This window comes from Callithrix jacchus, chromosome 6 (genome assembly GCF_049354715.1).
Source record: "Callithrix jacchus isolate 240 chromosome 6, calJac240_pri, whole genome shotgun sequence".
NCBI lineage: Eukaryota > Metazoa > Chordata > Mammalia > Primates > Cebidae > Callithrix > Callithrix jacchus.
The window spans coordinates 104,074,646-104,092,510 of NC_133507.1; the positions used below are offsets into that span (position 1 = coordinate 104,074,646).

The window sequence follows — 17,865 nt, forward strand, 5'->3', positions numbered from 1 at the left end:
CAAAGAATCCCAAAGCCCATTCTCTGCATTTCCAGTTATGTGAGCCATATGTGCTTATTAAACTAGTTAGAAATGTGTGTTATTTGCAGCACAAAGCCTTCTTTTGAAACTTCATCCCACCACCCATCATGATATTCCTTTTTAGTTTTATGGATTTTAAGGAGGTTGCAGTCTATGATAGACTGATATGAAGACACGGGGCTTCCTTACATCAAATTTGTAAAATCCATAAAACTAAAAAGGAATATCATGATGGGTGGTGGGAGAGCCACTCACCATCCCTCCAAGACCATGAGTGCCCACTCCTTGTCTAGTTACCTTATTAATCACTCCACTCTGATCAGATCTGAAGATCTCATGTATGTCCCAATGGGATGACACACCCTGAGAAAGAAGGAAATGTGTCCTCCCCTTGTAGCTTGCCCTCCTTCACGTAGAGCAAGGCTGATGCACTATATAGAGAGAGGGGTCTTAGAGAAACACAGAAGAGGGTGTGCTCTGCCACCCAACTCCCTCCCTTCTCCCTGAACTCTGCCACTCTCCACTGGTGCTTTCTCCCATGACCTCACCCTACCCTCCAAAGGTCAAGCAAGCGTATCTGCCCATATTTCCTCTGGGGAGTTTAGCTAATGGGACCTGCTTAAAGTGCACTTCCTGGGGGGGGCCACACACCTTATGGGGAGGCATCAGAAGATAGAGGACGGAGCGCTGATGCTTTTGGAGCTAGACTTGGTTTAAATCTGACCTCCACTGCTTTATAAGCATGTTCCTTAATCCCTGAACCCCAGTTTTCTCTTCTGCACAGTGAGAAAAACAATGAATGTCCAGGGTTATTTTGAGGATTGAATACAATTGTGCATCAAGCAGCTGGCACTCGGTAGACGTTTACGTGCACAACAACTACTTACTGGGCACATCATAGGTGCCAAGCATTGTGAGGGGCACTGGGACCTGGAAATGAACAAGACTGATTTGTCACCACAATTTTGCCCAGACCCAGCCCTGGCCCATAGCGGGTCCTCTGTGAGTGTGGAATGAATGAATGTCTTTGAGGAGCTTGTATTTTAGTGAGAGAGATGGAGGCACATAACATACACTAATCATTTTAATATAACACAGTAGGTAATAGCCAACACCGAGCTCTAAGGGAGCCCTACCTGTGGAGAGAGGAGGAAAGGGCTGGCACTGATGGGCTCCAGTGGAGTCTTGAAGGACGTATAAGAATCAGTCTGCCGGGCACGGTGGCTCACACCTGTAATCCCAGCACTTTGAGAGGCCGAGGCAAGCGGATCACCTGAGGTCAGGAGTTCAAGACCGGCCTAACCAACATGGAGAAACCCTGTCTCTACTAAAAATACAAAAAATTAGCTGAGTGTGGTGGCACGTGCCTGTTAACCCCAGCTACTCAGGAGGCTGAGGCAGGAGAATCACTTGAACCCAAGAGGGAAGCAGAGGTTGCAGTGAGCCAAGATCATACCATTGTACTCCAGCCTGGGCAACAAGAGTGAAATTCTGTCTCAAAAGAAAAAAAAATCAGGAAAGGAGAGGAGGAAAGTGTTCTCCAAGGCAAGGAAGGGGCTCTAACAGGGGCAAAGGCCCAGGTGGGAGGCAGGATGGCAGGGTATGTGTAAGATTTGAGAGACAGGGCCATCCTGGGAAGTAACAAGGAAGCAGAAGGAGCTGAGCCCAAATAGGGCCCTGATGGCCACCCTCAGAGGATGCCTCCGGAAGTCCCCAGAAAAGGTCAGCCGATTACTGAAGGGAGCATCCTCTCAGCTAGGGCTGCTCTGCGGCTGGGCTCCCTCCTTGCTTATGAGAGCCAGGAGACTCCTTCGAATGCTGTAAACATTTTTTTTTAAGAGACAGCATCTCACTCTGTCCTCCATTGATCAGCTTGGAGTACAGCTACACAATCACTGCTCACTGCATCCTCAAACTCTCAAGCTCGGGCAATCCTCCTGCCTCAGCTTCCTGAGTAGCTGGGATCATAGGCACACACCACTGCGCTCAGCTAATTTTTAAACATTATTTGTGGATATGGGGTCTCAGGCAGTTCTCCCACCTCGTCCTCCCAAAGTGCTGGGATTACAGGTGTAAGCCACCACACCTGGCCAAAAGCAAACATCTACTGAGCACTTACTATGAGCAGTCACCCACCTCAGTATGCACATAAATTAACTCATTTAGTTCTCCTGACAAGTCTATGTCAGCACTATTAGCCCCATTTCTCAGATGAAGAAACTGAGGCACATAGTGATTCAGTCTTCCCCAGTCCCACTAAGGTCAAGGTCGGAATTCAGACGCACCAGCCTGGCTCTGAGCATTCAGCCACCACGTTAGCTTCTCTTTCAGTGTGGTGGTACAGGACATTTCCTACCTACCTGGGCCTGGGTCCTCCTGACCATCATCTCCAGGTCAACAGACCAGGGCAGTGAGGCACATCCACTGACACCTGGGTGAGTAGGAGGCAGGGGGACAGGGCAGCACTTACGTCCTGACCACTGTCCCAGGCCTGTGCCACCCTCTCCTCTTCCAAGGCCTCCTCAACCCACAGGTTCCTGTCCCCGGGTCCATCAGGGGCAGTTCAACAGGCTTACCCGCTTCTCATTGGAAGAGTCGCTCACGTTAATGCCACAGGCCAGATCACGCCTGGGGAAGGTTTCTGACCAGCCATCATGTGTGCAGTTTCGGAACAAGGAACCTGTGGGTGCCAAGCATCCTGTAAGTGAGCCATGGGCCAGGCACTGCGATTTTCATAGTCACATCTATTGTAACATGCAGCTTCGACAACCACTGTATAGTGTGGAAACTGAGGCACACAGCAGTTCCAGAACTTGCCCAAGAGTACACCCTAGTGAATAGGGGAAAAGGGATTTGAACCCTGGGGCTCGGGCTCCAGAACCCATGCTCTTAAGCACACACCACGTGCCAGTCCCCTTTCTCACCCCAGCTGGGTGCTGCTCCTGACCCCAGGTCCTGCCACTGTTTAACAGGCAGGTCCCTGGAGAATCTGTGATGCTTGCTCAATACATGGCCACTCCCATCGTGATTTTTTCTCAGGCTCCCATTTTTACTCATTCTGCTCCACAGAAGTTCCGTTTTAAATGGAACTTCACACCCTGCTCATGCAGCCATTTGAAAACCACCAGAGTGCCATTGAGATGAACCCCTCCGGGCAGCACCCCTCATGGAGGGTGGAGTTAGTAGACCTTCAGCCATGACCTCTAGAACACCCCTCTGCATTTCTCTGCATAATAATCGTGAGGCCACCACAGTCCTCCCGCTCAGTTACTCACCACCCCCACCCCTGGCACGAGACTGCATGCTGGGCCCTCTTACCACGTGGGCAGTGGCTTCCCCACCTTCCCAGCGCCTGGCCCAGAGTCTTTGCTTATCAAACACAGGCTGGCTGGCTTGACAGAAAGGCACATTGAATGGGGGTAAAGAGGCTGCTCTGAGCTCTTCTCATAGGGAAGAGGAGAGCGCTTCCCCCCTGGAGCTTTTACAGCAAGAACCCAGCCTGCGGAGGGGAGCCACCAGCCAGGAAAAAAGCCTTGGAAGGCCACGGTGAGGAGCTTCCCTCCTCTGGCTGAATGGCTCCACTGCATTCTGTTCTCTGAGCTGCCAAGGAGGGCTGGGATCTAGCTTCCCAGCTCTGGAGGGTGTAGGTGTTGCAGGATGCAAGTCCAGTGGGTGGGAGCGCTGCCACCCCTTTGTTCTCACTGGAGCCCAGCCCAAGGGGGCCTCAACAGCCCCAGCTGAGCCTGGCATGCTCCTCTACACAGCCCCAGGGGCTGGGCCCCTGGCTCACAGGATTTAGATCTAATCCTCACAGTGCCCCACTGAGGGAGGTGCTGCTGCCCATTTTATAGGCCAGAATATCAAGGCCGAGAGTTGGACTGCGGTGCCCAGCCACAGTGTATGCCATCACTGTTCTGCTCTCCTGCCAGGCCCTCTCCCTGAAGTCTCAGGGGAAGCGTCTAGGACCAGGAGACCGAGTCCTCTGGGCATGCCTGCCCTGTGAAGGCTCAGGAGGCCTGGAGCGCAGGTTTAGAAGCAGCCAGATCTGAGTTTGAAGCCCAGTGCAGCCCCTTGGTCACTGTGTGACCTTCAGTGTATCATTTTTCTGTGCCACAAAATAATCACCCACACTGCAAGAGTGAGCAGGAAACATGAGAGCACATGGAAAATGCCCATGCTGGTGCCAGGCACAGACTGGTCTCGAGGCATCACCCCCCTCTCTTTTTGGCCTTTCTAAAATAGGCAGGAGTGGGTAGGGCTTGGAATCTTGGAATTTAGGGAGGTGTGGGAGGTTTCTGGAATTAAATCAAGGGAGTTAGGTTGTCAAGTGGGAAACAACAGTCGTCAAATTTAGGCTGGGTGTATGGGAAGGCGAGTTAAGGGGGCAGAGACTCCAGAATCGAAGGTTATAAGACAGCGCATGCCTACAGGCTGGGCTCCCTGTGGACCCGGCAGAAGGCAGCAGGCCTGCCTGTTTGGGGCCCTCTCCTCACTGACCCAGCAGGACTCCCAAGACAGATGCTGCATGTGACCCAGGCCAGGTGCCCAGAGCTGGTAACAAGGCGGGGCCTCCTGCCTTCAAACTGCAGAGCTGCAAAGGAGGTGGGCTGGGCTCTCTCTGGAGCCCCTTCAATGCCACCCCCACTTCCCTAGGGCTGAATTCCTAATAGGTAAGGGAAACTTAACCAGGCACACACCAGTGCGCACCTCAGGGGACCCCCAAACAGGTGTGTGTGTGTGTGTGTGTGTGTGTGTGTGTGTGTGTGTGTGTAGTTTGCAGGAAGGCCAGTCCAACGCTTTCATCTGACTTTCAAAAGGCTCCGGGACCCTAATCAGGTAGGAAAGCATGCGGGCTTGAAGGCCAGATCCCCACTAAGCAGGAAGAGAAAGAGAGCCAAGGGGCAGCCGCTGGGGAAATGCGGCTTTTAAAAGGAACTCTGGAAGACCAGCATCCTTTCCAGAATCAAAGGAATGCACCCCACAGGGAGCATTCTAGGCCTGGCATGAACAGAAACATCTGGGGGTAGAACCAGCCTGTGGTCTCTCCAGCCACGTGGACCTCCTCCTTTCAGGACCCGTGTGGTAGGTGCCCTAAAGGAGAATTCATTTATTTCCAGAGCACCTTGTCCTCACTGGGCGCTCCCTCTGGGTTTAGGGATGGGGGTCATCCCTGCCTTCCTTCGGGGAGATGAAGGGGCAGGGGTCTAATCAAGACCCAGAGGCAGATCTATGGGGAGGAAGGTGTGTAGGTGGGAGTTCTGGTGACAAACTGAGGCCAACTGTTGGCCTGTGCTCTGGGGGCAGCCAGTGCCCCGAGGCTGGGTATGAACAGCGTGGCCCCAGCGCCTGGGAGAGAGCCCAGAGCCCAGAAGGCAGGGCTTCGGTGTAGACCTGCAGCCCCACAGCGACACCATGTGGCTACGAGAAGAAACTGCAGCAGAGTCGGCGCAGGACCTCAGCTTCCATCTTCACGTTGTGTGGACGCAGCAGGGACCCCTGAGCTTCCCGCGGCTGGCCATAAGCAATCCAAGGGTGGGTGAGCCTCAAGAGGGAGACACTGAGCCTCCACCTAATGAGACAGGCAGCAGTTCTAGCAAGTAATTGAGAAAGGATGTGACAGGCCTAGCACTTGGTCACTTTGTGGACGGGAGTCAGAAAGCGGAGCCTAGGCGTGAGCTCACGCCTGACCAGCCTGCGGCTCCAGGGCCACCGCATGTGGACTAATCTCCTGTGTCCTGAGCTCCCAGGACCCCAGAGACAGGCATGGAGGGGCCGTGTTGGCAGGTAACATTACCACGCCAGGGAGTGGAGGAGTGGGGTTCAGGCCTGTCTACCTCAACTCCTCCAGTTCCCATAGTGTAGGGTGTCGAGTGAGGCTTCGAGGGAGCAGCAAGTTCCCCAAATATATGGGTGAGTGTGCATGCGTGTGCATGTGGACAGCAGGATTATGGTGAGAAGAATCTGCACTCCCCTCCCACAGTCATCTTGCCTTGCCTGACTTTGGAAGGCTGGTGCGTTTTAGTATTAAATCAGCTGTTCTTTGGTTTGTTCTTGTTCAGGCTTCATCAGGCAGCTTTTCCTGTCCTGCCTGGACCAGGAAAGAGGAACAGCTGCACAGCTTTTCTCAGTCCCTGTGATTATTACTCTTTACGGGGTCAAGAGAAAAGGGCTGCGATCTGTGGTGGGTTTATGGTTTATAAAAATGCCCTCTGCATGGTCGACTTTTCATCAATGTGTGCCAATTAGGAAAATTCTTAAAACTGCAGCTGTCTTCTGATAAGAGAACCTCCCACCCCAGGAGGCTGGGGGCTCCCAGGGAGCCAGTTCATCAGCAGAGCCTGATAGAGGAAGGAAGCATTCTGGAAGGCCAGGCCATTAGGGAGCTGCCAGGAGGGGATCCAGACATGGGACTGGAGCAAGGCCCCTGGTTGCTAAGGGGGCAGAAACACGGAAAGAAGGAAGAAAGCTCCTAACTGAAGGGCATGGGGCATACAAGCAGGCCAGGCTCCCTTACCCACTTCCCCAGTGCACTGCCTCCCGTCCCCTTGCTTGAGACCCTGAGAATTGAGCCCACTCCACATTCCCAAGCAAGGCTTCCGATCCCCTGCAATCATCTGTGTCCTCAGAGAAGGTTCCTTGGCCTCCTGCCTCTAAGCTGAGGCCCCACCCAGAGGGCCCCCCCTCAGACTCTCCGCCAGGCCCCATGGGCTGAGTGGTTACCATTTCTGTTGGTGAGCATCTGGAGGAATCTCGGGCACCCCACCTCCACGGTCCGGCCCAGCACAGAAGAGGGCCAGCAGCTCATGTTGTCCCACATCCCCTCACAACCTGGAGAGAAAAGCAGCATCAGACAGGGATGGGGATGGACTGAGGGCTGCCCGACCACCCTGTCCCCATCACCAACAACCTGGCCTGACTGGAATTCCCACTAGACTACTTCCCAAGTTCCCATTAGGTGCTGACTCCTTGGGATCAGAAACCAATGCCACCTTTTCCTCTTTGGGCCCTCGATCTCTGCCATCACATAGTAGTGCTCAGTGTTGAAGATGGAAGGAAGTAAGAAAGGGAAGGAGGAAGGGAAGAAGGACAGAAGGAAGGCACCCTCTCATATAAGCTTGCAAGAGAAGGTCTGGATTTCTCTGGAGCAGATGGCACATCTGTTGGCCTCAGTTTACATTAAACAACTAAGCAGCGGTGGGCCTCCCTCCTAGCTGCGTGGTACGACTATCTGGGGAGCTTTAAAGATAGACATAACCGGCGTGGCACACAGGGATTCTGCATGAATTGGTTTGGGTGGGACCAGCCATGATGTCCTTTGAAAGCCTTCCAGGTAATTCTTACGCTTGACTGCAGAGTTGATAACTCTTGTCCCGTGATTCTCAAACTTCAGCTTGCATTAGAATCATCCAGAGGGATTGGTAAAACACAGATGGCTCAGTAGGTCTGGGGTGGGGCCTGAGTATCTGCATTTCTATCAAGTTCCCAAGTAAGGCTGATGCTATTTGTCCTGGGACCACACTCTGAGAGCCACTGCCCTGGCCTAGGGACACAGCTCCACTGCATTTGCGGCAAGAATAATGTTGAGGATGTTGCTTTCTACGTCACTTGAGTTCCCTTGATGAAGCCCCTCTCAGAACCTGGTCGTAATGCAGTGAGAAGCTGAACTTATTGTGAACAACTAGTATACACAGACGCTACATTTGAAGCTGGTTTCCTCTTTGATTTGGCTGCAAGGAAGCTCAGAGCCAGATGTGTGGCCCACTTCTGAAAACCAAAAGACTTTAAGATGAATAAAAAAAAATTACTAGGTATATTCGGTCCAAAACACAGCATTGTCTAAGCATAGCTTTCCAGATTATCTGATTCAATGGAGTGTCAGGCTTTTTATTGTCTTTGAGCTGGATTGCAAGCCTGTAAGTTCTAGATGATTGTTAGCAATGCGAATGATTCCCATCCATAGGCATAATTATTGTCCAGTCGAAATATGATTCATTTCACTTCCCTCCCTGTGTATTCAGCCAGTTTTGCACCTATTTGTAAATTCATATTGCCGTTCTGCCTCATACATATGGTATTGTATCAGTCCATTTCCATGCTGCTAATAAAGACATACCTGAGACTAGGTAATTTACAAAAAAAAGAGGTTTAATGGACTCCCAGTTCCACATGACTGGAGAGGCCTCACAGTCATGTCGGAAGACGAAGGAAGAGCAAAGGGACATCTTACATGCCAGTGGGCAGGAGAGAGGACGTGTGCAGGAAAACTCCCCTTTATAAAACCTCCAGATTTCATGAGACTTATTCACTATCACGAGAACAGCATGGGAAAAACCTGCCAGCAAGATTCGATTACCTTCCACCAGGTCCCTCTCACGACACATGGGGATTATGGGAGCTACAATTCAAGATGAGATTTGAGTGGGGAAATAGCCACACCAGATCAGGTACTTTGGTAATAACTTACTGACTCCCTCACAGATTAAACAAGGTGTTCGGCGGGTATTCATTTTATATTCGTATGTGAGTTGTGACTGTACTGTCTTTTAAGACATCATTTCACATGACCACCCACGAATTCTCCCAAAGTTGATCCTAGGGCAGAAACCCAGGGAAATTGCTTCCTGCGACAGACTTCTGGAAACGCATGTCCTCTGAGAGGTCATTGCTGGGGGAAGGCTTGGAAAGGGCAAGAAATTTGGGGAACATGGCACAGGGCAGAGCACACCACCTTCAGAAAGAAAGAGCCAGAACTCAAGTCGGCAGACCCAGGCTCCAGGCCCACCTCACCTTGTCAGCTGCCCTGCTAACTTCCTCACTTCCTCATCTTTTCTGGGAGGACCAGCACCTCCCTCCTGAGGTTGTCCAGAGAAAGAGTTTGACACCCACCTCAAAAACCTGCCCAGAGTAGGCAGCAGACTGGCAGCCTCTTTCCCGCTGGTCTCCCCAGGCCTGTTCCTTTTTCATTTGGACTCAGGAGGTTGAACTAGGCTGGGTCCCCTGAACGGCAATTCTTACCTCCGGGGACTGAGCGATGGAGGCAGTGTGCAGGGGTCGAGGGAATACCCAGATGGCAAATGCTCAGCTTTTTTAATGAGCATGAATCTATTTTCAGACATTAATCTGACCAGACCCAAAGCATCCATAGTGTCCTTGACCCCTTCATCCCCTCTAAGTGAAATCTCCCTGGCGACCTGTCCCATTGCAGTAATGTGACCCTCCCGCCTACATCAGAATAAGTTGGGTGCCTCTCAGAGATATGCAGATCCCTAGGACCCAGGCGAGATTCTAATTCCATCCTGGTGAGGCCAGACCCAGGAATCTGCTTTTTAAAAATTCCCCAAAGATGGTGCTGAAGTGGTTCCAAGGCTTGCTTTGAGAATTTCCACTCTGCTCCTCGGCTGAGGGTTCCTCATGTCTACGCTCAGCCCTACCCCTGGCTCCTATGTGCAATTCAAAGAGAGTGAGACAGGCAGTCACAGACCCAGCAGTGGGGGTCACTGCCAGCTGTGTCTTCACCTCGGTGCCTGGGTGTAGATGCCTCCCCCACGACCAGGCAGAGAGCCCAGGAGAGCCGGCCCCTGTGCCTCTGATGGGCCAGGCATAGCACAGGTGCTCAGCAAACACAGCAGATGAATAAATGAAAGGACGCCAACTGCAACCACTGCCCCCCGCACCAGTCCCCACCACGCATCCCTGGTAAAGTGGCTTTTGCCTCAACACCCACTTGGCTTCTACAGTCCACATCCAGGGCCTACCAGCTGTGGTGTGGCACTGATGGGGAGGAGCCCTGTGTGTGCCACACGTAATCCCACGTAATCCCATGGCAGTGCCCCAGCTCCAGAGGGGCTTGGCTCTACCCCCACTTTTTAAATGCAGCAATTAAACAGAGCCAGAAGTGGCTTCCTGGGCCACACAGCCAGGAAACAGAGGGTCTGAAAGCTGTCTCCACCCTGTTCTCCACCCACCTGACCTGTCTCCAGCTGCCTAGTGCCCTCCTTGTTCAAGCGAGGCTCTGGGAGCTGGAGAGAGGCAGGGGGGTGGGGGAGGGAAGGTGGGCCAGGCTAGGGGGCCTGGGTCGGGGAGGATGCTGGACTGGAGCGAGAAAGCCCTGGCAGGTGTGACCTGTTTCTCCCTGAAGAGAGGTCCAGCCCCTAAAGGGAGAGGGGAAGTGGGAGGGCCCAGAGAAGAGCCCAGGCCTGAAATCAAAATGCCTGTGGGTGCTTTGGAGGCGGGGCAGGCCCAGGAACCACAAGGGCAGGCTGCAGCCATGAGCAAGGGTGGCAGAGAATTGGAGAGGGACACAGATGGCAGTGTTTGGGCAGGGCTTTTACAGGGCAGTGGAAGCATCTATGAGGCCACAGGACAGGGGTCTGTGTCCCAGGAGCATATGGGAGATGGGGAACCCCATATGCAGAAGCTTTACTTGCAAGAGGAGGATCAGGAGCTTCTCTCTGCTGCGCACTCCCCAGGGAGGGCTCCCCACTATCCCGAGACTGTCTGTCCACATTCCGGCTGTGGAAGAGCTCACTGGACCTGAGCAGGGTCTCCTGGGCCACCCCAGATGCCTGTGGGGTGGGGACTTGGTCCTGAGGACCCTCTATGTACAGCCCACGCTGACCTAGCTTGGCATCTGGAGTCTCAGGAGGCCGAGGCTGGCCCAGGGCCCCTTTCCCTATGTGGCCATCTCAGGGTGGCAGCCAGACACCTCGTTTCAAGTTGCAGCTCCCTTACCAGCTCAGGGCAGCCTCTCTTGCCTTGGAAGCAGCCAGGGCATTTCCAGAGCATGGAAAAAGGCAGGAGCCTCTTGCCTCACTTGGAGAGAAACAGATTCAGGACTGGCTGGACTGACCAGGTCAGCCAGGGCACCAGCCACAGATTCTGGGCCATGAGGCTAGACAACGCTGGCTGGCTGGCCAGACAGATGTGGATGGTGCCAGCACGTCTGAGAGGCTTCCTAACTTGGGTCATGTCAGGCAGGGCCCCGGGGACACCTGGGGACAGGCCATGCCCAGCCTGTGCTGGACGCACATCAGACATCCTGGTGCTGAAGCTCAGAGCAGCCAAAGGGTAAGTAGAGTCACCGCCCCACGGCAGAGATGAGGAAGCTGAGGTTCCAAGAGCGGGAGGGACAAGTGTGGATGACAGAGCTGGTGATAATGGGGCTGGGATCCCACCCAGCCTTGCCATGCCCCAGCCTGGGACAGGCTGCCTCCTCCAGGGTGGCCTCGGTGGCAGCAGACCTGGCTGCTAGCCCCACACAGCGTTCCTCGTTTCCTGAGCACCAGTGACACTTCCTCGTTCTCTCTCAGGCCTGGCTCCACCGTCTGGGCACAGAAGGCACAGAACAGACCCGGGGTTTCGCGGCATGCGATGAGCTCCGCACTCACTGGGGGCCTGTGCTTTTTGGCTGGTACATAGTTGAACATTTTTTAATAGTTACACCTTTTTTTAAAGAAAATGTATAAAACTAGCAGATCACATCTGTGATTTTATAGCTACTATTGTTTAGGATGAGGTGAAGTTTATTGTTTAGGATGAGGCTAAGTCCATTGATTTTAAGGAAAAAATATGAAGGGGATCATAGTACAGGAGGCACGTGGCTGGAGCCAGGCTGGAGGGAACGCGGCTTGGGGGAGTGGGGCAGTTTCTGTGGCCTCCTTGGTGCTTGTGGAGGCTGTCCTGCACTGCCCCCAGGCTGTGAATGCAGCATCTCAGACCCCACTCCTGGACTCCCCAGGCCCCCAAGCCAAGCAGGAGGGGGAGGTAGGGAAGAGTGCTCCTGGCTTAGCGTCAGATACCTGTCCTGGCCCTGGCCTTCCCAGGGAGCCCTGGCAGGGAAGGGACAAAGCCCAGGGCTAGGATCATCCTGGGCAATTTTGAATCCAGAGCAGCACAGCTCACTGCCTGTGTTGGGGGTGAGGGGCAGTCATTGAGACAGGGGATCAGGGAGCTTTGTCAATAGGGCCACACTTACTGAGCCACGAGGGAGGGGTCACTGCCCCCAGAGAGCCAGGGCTAGAAGGAATATACATTGGCTGTGCGGGCAGGCAGATCCAAAGCATGTGAGGAGCAGGCCTCCCCACCCCTCTGTCATCTCTGATGGCCACTTCCACCACCAGCTGCCTGGCTGGAAGGGGTGGGATGGAAGGCTGGGAGGTCGAAGTGGGGAAACAAGAGAAGACAGTGCCAGCCCACAAACGCCACGTGCCTTCTTGAGTGCCTGTGGCCCAGGAGGACAGCATGGGACACCCGGTGGAGGCAGGTGGCGTGGTGGATATAGAATGGGTTTTGGACCCAAGCCTACCTTGGGTATGGCACCTACCTCTGTGAGCCTTAGTCTCCCCATCTATAAAATGGGCACAGTAATGTTCCCCAGCATTTTTGTGAGAAATAAATGATACGTGGTTACAGTGGAATACTTTCTGATCTATCAACTTCTTTTTTCTTCTCCTGTTTTTTTTGTTTTTTTCTTTTCTCTCTTCTTTCTTCTCAGATTGAAGCCACAGAGAAAGGCAAGAAGAATTCCTGGCTTGGGCTTCCAAAGGTCTCTGGGGGATGAAGAGGTATTCTGGGATTATCAAAGCTCTTGGGAGAAAACAGAAAAGGAGCAAGAATTCCCATAAACTGGGGAGAGATGGAGGGGAAGTCATGAGCTGGGACATGGAAGGTTCCAGAAGAGGCAAAAATACCCTCCTGCCCAGCCAGTCCCATGGGGGTGGGATGGCCCACAGGAGAAATGAGAGTGGGGGCAGGTCTAGACAGGCAGACCACAGACAGTCTTGCTGAGCCCATGTCTCCTGGCAAAGCACAGAAGGGCCAGTGGCCCAGGATAGGCAGGACTCTGCCAGTTACCACCTGTGACTGACACCATCGTCAGCTGCAGGCGAGACGGGATCCCTCTGAACACGGTGGTGGTGCTGTGTGAATCTGTAGCCCCCTCAGAAAACTGCAGGGGAAGATCCGGAAATGTCTGCCACCCCAGGAGAATGCAATCAGAATTAAAGTCAGAAATGGAGACGGTCCTATTTTCACCCAGTGGGGTTTGTAGATAAAGATTCATGGTCTCTGTATTTGTGGAGCCCCTGGCCCTGGGCCAGGTCCGAAGCAGAAACAGCAATGTCAGCTTCCTCTGTCCTGCCCACAAGGATAGAGAGGCTGCCCCAGAGGCAGGTTTGGGGTGCAGCGAGGGGGTGGTTGAGAGAGGGGAAAGGGCCATCTGAAAGGGCAGGACAGTGCCTGAGAGTTTGCCCTGCATTCACCCGGAGTGCAGCCTCCATCCTCCAGTCCACTATTTATAATTAGGCTCAGATGGCCCGATAAAAACCTGGGACTATTTCTGGAGCAATGTGTCAGGCTTCAGTGGCATGGGGCCATGCTGAACGGGGCCACTCACACCCCTCCATGTCCCTGGTGCTCACATCATCGGCTGATGGGGTCACCAGGGAAGGCTCAGCTCCTCCTTGTCTTGCCCTTGTATCTCCTAGCTTCTGCTTTTGCTGGTGTTTGCTGTTTCCTCTGCTCTGGACTGCCACATCCATCTCTGAGGCACCTCCACCCGCTGCTTGCCCCCACTCATCCCTTTCTCCTCCCGGAGATGACCACTTAGGGAAAGAGGCCCTGGCTCAGCCTCGGCCTCCTGAGACCAGATGCCAGGCTAGGTCAGCATGGAGACACACAGTGGGCTGTCTGTAGAGGGTCCTCAAAACCAAGTCCCCACCCCACAGGCATCTGGGGAGGCCCAGGGTTACCTAGAGCCCCGCTGAGTTTCGGAGACCCTGCTCAGGCCCAGGAGGGTGTCCACAGCTGGAATGTGGACAGGCAGTCTCGGGATAGTGGGGAGTCCTCCCTGGGGAGTGCACAGCAGAGAGAAGCTCCTGCTCCTCCTCCACAGCCTTAGGCCAAGTTCCTGCACAGCAGCCTGTTTCCCGATTGCGTTGTGTGTCCCTTTGCCTTGCTTGGCTCAGCCATGGCCCCATCCCCAGGCCATCCAAGGGAGAGCCTGGTGAGGTTTCCTTGGCTTTGCTAACAAGTTGACCTAAGTCTTAGGTGTGGCTCTCATTTATAATGTCTAGACACACAGGAGCTGTGGTCAGACACACAGGGGCTAGAGGAGCTGAAATCCCACGGCAATAAAGGTACTTAAAAGCACATCACAGGACCGGGCACGGTGGCTCAAGCCTGTAATCCCAGCACTTTGGGAGGCCGAGGCGGGTGGTTCACAAGGTCAAGAGATCGAGACCATCCTGGTCAACATGGTGAAACCCCGTCTCTACTGAAAATACAAAAAATTAGCTGGGCATGGTGGCATGTGCCTGTAATCCCAGCTACTCAGGAGGCTGAGGCAGGAGAATTGCCTGAACCCAGGAGGCAGAGATTGCGGTGAGCGGAGAATGCGCCATTGCACTCCAGCCTGGGTAATAAGAGCAAAACTCCGTCTCAAAAAAAAAAAAAAAGGCACATCACAGGAGAAACAGCTAAAGAGTCAGTCTTGGAACCAAGAATTATAAGCTGTTTGATGGAATGAGCTATCTTGGGAGTGATGAGTTCCCCATCACTGAAAATATTTAAGCAGAGAGGATCCCGGAATTAGGAGACTGAGAAGAGCATCAGAGGCAGAATGAAGTCTGCACAGATGAGATGAAGAATCTTCCAGCCCTAAGGCGGAGCAGCCACTTCTCTAGAGCAGACTGGCCCATCTGTGTCCATGAGGCCAGCCCCAGGCTGGCTTCTGAGCACTAGGAGCTAAGTCCTTCCCTCCCAGGGACCGCACAAAGTATGCGTCACCCCCACGGAACCTCATCCACCCAAGAACTGACCTGAAGCTATTCATTTCACATCACCTTTCACGCCAGTTAAGGATTAATTGTCAGCAGCAATCTCTGTCTTTGTTTTCTCTAATGGAAAACCTTCTCTGTTGTGGGGCAGGGTTGGGGGGCGGTTAAGGTTATCAGTCATTCACAGCTCCGTTGTGCTGTGTTTGATCAGATTGGATGGCAAAGCTGAGTCCCATTTCATCTTTATGCAATCCTGGCCCCTTGGAGCCTGTTTCTTTATCTGTGAAATGGGGGCAATAATGGTGCTTATGGCACAGTTGTTTTAAGAACTACAAATGTAAATTCTCTAGAATGTTATAGAAACATAAGCTAATGAAATTTGGAAAAATGAGCCAAGATCAGCAGTGCCAAGGAAGAATGGCTGGGCAGAGGCGGCTGTAGAGGATGGTCCAGGGTGTGGCTGCCAGAGGGCACTGGGGGCCAGGCGACTCCAGAAAGGAGCTAGGAATGTTAGAGAAAAGTGCACTAACAGCCAGCACACATGAAGCACTGACTCGTACTACACCGTGGATGACCCTCAAGAACATCACACTGGGCAAAACCAGACACACACAAAAGGCCACGTAGCAGATGCTTCCGTTGAAGTGAAGTGAAATGTCCAGCGCTGGCAAATCCACAGAGACAGAAAGTAGATGAGCCATAGCCAGGGGCTGGAGAGAGGGAAGGAGGGGAGTGATTACTTAATGGGTACAGGGATTTTATTTTGGGGTGATGAAGATGTTATGGAATGAGATAGAGCTGGTGGCTGCATGGAGCATTATGAATGTGCTAACTGCCATTGAATTATTCACTTTAAAATGGTAAATTTAAAGCTATGTGAATTTCACCTCAATAAAAAAGATACAAAATAAAAAGCCTGCTTTCCTGGACCCATGCTCTGGGGGGATGGGCAACCAGCAGGCAGAGACAAGAAGGAAAAGGGGATGGCACGACCCCACTTGAAGGCAAGGGCACTGAGGCTCAGAGAGGACCGGTGTCTTGCTCAAGGTCACAGAGCACCTGTGTGACTGAGCAGGACACATACCCAGGTCTGTCCGACTGTCGAGCCCACACCTTTCCTATCACCACACTGTCCTGGAACATTCTTCCCCTGGGGAGAGCCTCAGCCCTTCCATCAGCCAGCTCTGAGGGGGCATTGGCTTCTGTAAACATAGTAATAAATAGCCCTGTGGGGCAGACCGTGCAGCTATTAGGGTGACCCTGAATGTTCCCACAGAATGCCAGTAAGACCTTGGCCGCCTAACCCGGAATAGCTGAAGAGTTAATTTTTTATCTGTGATAAGTGTGGCAGGCTTAGTGACAGCTCCTTGAGTGGCGTTTCCTGTGACTCGTCTGGCTTTCAAACATTAACCTCTACCCCCGGGAGCTTAACCATTAACCTGCACCCTCAACGGGGAGCCCCAGCAGCCTCTTCCCACACACAGGTGCCAGGATAGAGCCTTGAAACCCGACAGGTTGGGGGGGCTCTGGGAACCAGCTCTAGGCCTTGGCCGTTTCTCCTCTTAGTCTTAGGGGACTTTTACTCAGACAGCACATCCGTTCCACGCTCCCAGATGGAGCCCTGGTCACTGGCTTCCGACCCACTCAGTGGGGCAGGCCTGAAGACTTTTCCAGCAGACAGAGTCCTTGGACATCTTCAGGGTTTTAAAACTATCTTTTCAAAGCAACAGATCCCTTTCCTAAATGCACACTGCAGAAGGTCAATATGCAAAACAGATCCCGGCGACTGAGCTGTTTGTGATGGAGGGGCGGCTGAGCCACCCTTTCACCCACCTGCACGCCGGCCCTCCTTAGTCCTGCCGCCAGGGCCTGGCCAGACACGTTAGCTCTTGCAAAGCCAGGTGAGTTCTTTTCTCAAGGAGAGTAAGGTCCAGAAGGAGGGGTACAGTCAGGGCCTGCCCAGGTCCCCACAGTGAGTGTGAGGCAGAGGTCAGGCAGGAATCCCCAGTGAGCTTTCTCAGCCCTGGATGCACAATCAGGACCTGGCAGAAAGGGCTGGTGCACTGCATGGGGGGCCTTAGGGAAGAAGGATGACCGATTCTGCTTGGATCGCTCAACCCAGAATTGAGACATGGATGTGGGTGCAACTTCTGGAGTAATGTGAACGTGCACTCGGCACTGGTAAGGTGACTGGGCAAGCGGTTCACAGAAGAGGCACCACCCACAGGCAGGGCTGAGGGCCTAAGTGGACCCCAGCCATTCAAGGCAGAGGTCAGCCTGGTCGCACCAAAGGGCTGGGACAGAAAGCCATGAGAGGAGCTCCTGGCTATGAGGAGACGTCCTGCCTTCTTCAGGCAGTAATTCACTTACTCCCTGCAACGGTGTCATAAAGTTGATCGGATTATTTTCTCCACTTTAAGATGGGCACGTTGAGGAGTGGGGAGAATCCTCTAGCCCAAGAGCCCCAGAAAGGAAGAGTGGCACCCGGTCTGGCTGACTGTTCCCTGCCTGATGCTCAGCTCCACTCCTCTCACCAGATCCAGCCCAGCCCAAACTGCCTCACAGCAGACCCTCTCCTTCGACGGTGGGGAGTCTCCTCCTGAGATCCAACAGGAATGCGGACGCCCAGAGGGGAGCAGAAGCCCCAGCCAGCACAGTCATTAGTCGGGACCTGAGTGGGCAGGCACAGCTGGCTCACCACTCCATAGGGGATGGCCAGTGAAGACAGGGACTCGCCTCTCTCCCCCAAGGTAGGACCCTGGAGAGCGTCCCTCCACCAGTGACTAGGACCACGTCACTCGCCTCAGCTAATTTGTGACAAGTTGGGCACCTGGGGCATCTGTGTCCCCTGTGGGGAGCTCACCCGCCTCCAAGGTTCCACCTCATCTCCCACTCTCTCCTTGGGACTGGCTGTCTTTTATTTTCTCCTTTCTCCCTGCTCTCAGCCACGTATCTGCCCTCATTCACTCAGTAAGTCAGTCAACAAACACACACTGAATACCCAGTCGGGCAAGCCCTGTGTCAAGCACTGGGGAAGAAGGAAGGCAACATTGTTGCTGCCTCTGTCAGG

At 53.4% G+C, this 17,865-nt stretch overlaps 1 protein-coding gene across 7 annotated transcripts in view; it reads right to left on the bottom strand.

Moving 5' to 3' along the window:
• SCTR (secretin receptor) overlaps positions 1-17,865 on the bottom strand; it is an 81,506-nt gene that overhangs the window by 33,376 nt on the left and 30,265 nt on the right. For 6 of the 7 annotated variants that reach the window (XM_078327964.1, XM_002749522.6, XM_078327963.1 and 3 more), the window contains 2 exons: positions 6,742-6,849; positions 2,598-2,701 (listed from right to left, as the gene is read on the bottom strand). The exons of the other annotated variant lie outside the window; for it this stretch is intronic. In XM_078327964.1, coding sequence (XP_078184090.1) covers positions 2,598-2,701; positions 6,742-6,838 — 201 coding nt within the window. In that variant the 5' untranslated portion in view covers positions 6,839-6,849. The remainder of the gene's footprint in view (positions 1-2,597; positions 2,702-6,741; positions 6,850-17,865) is intronic. 7 annotated transcript variants of the gene reach the window in all.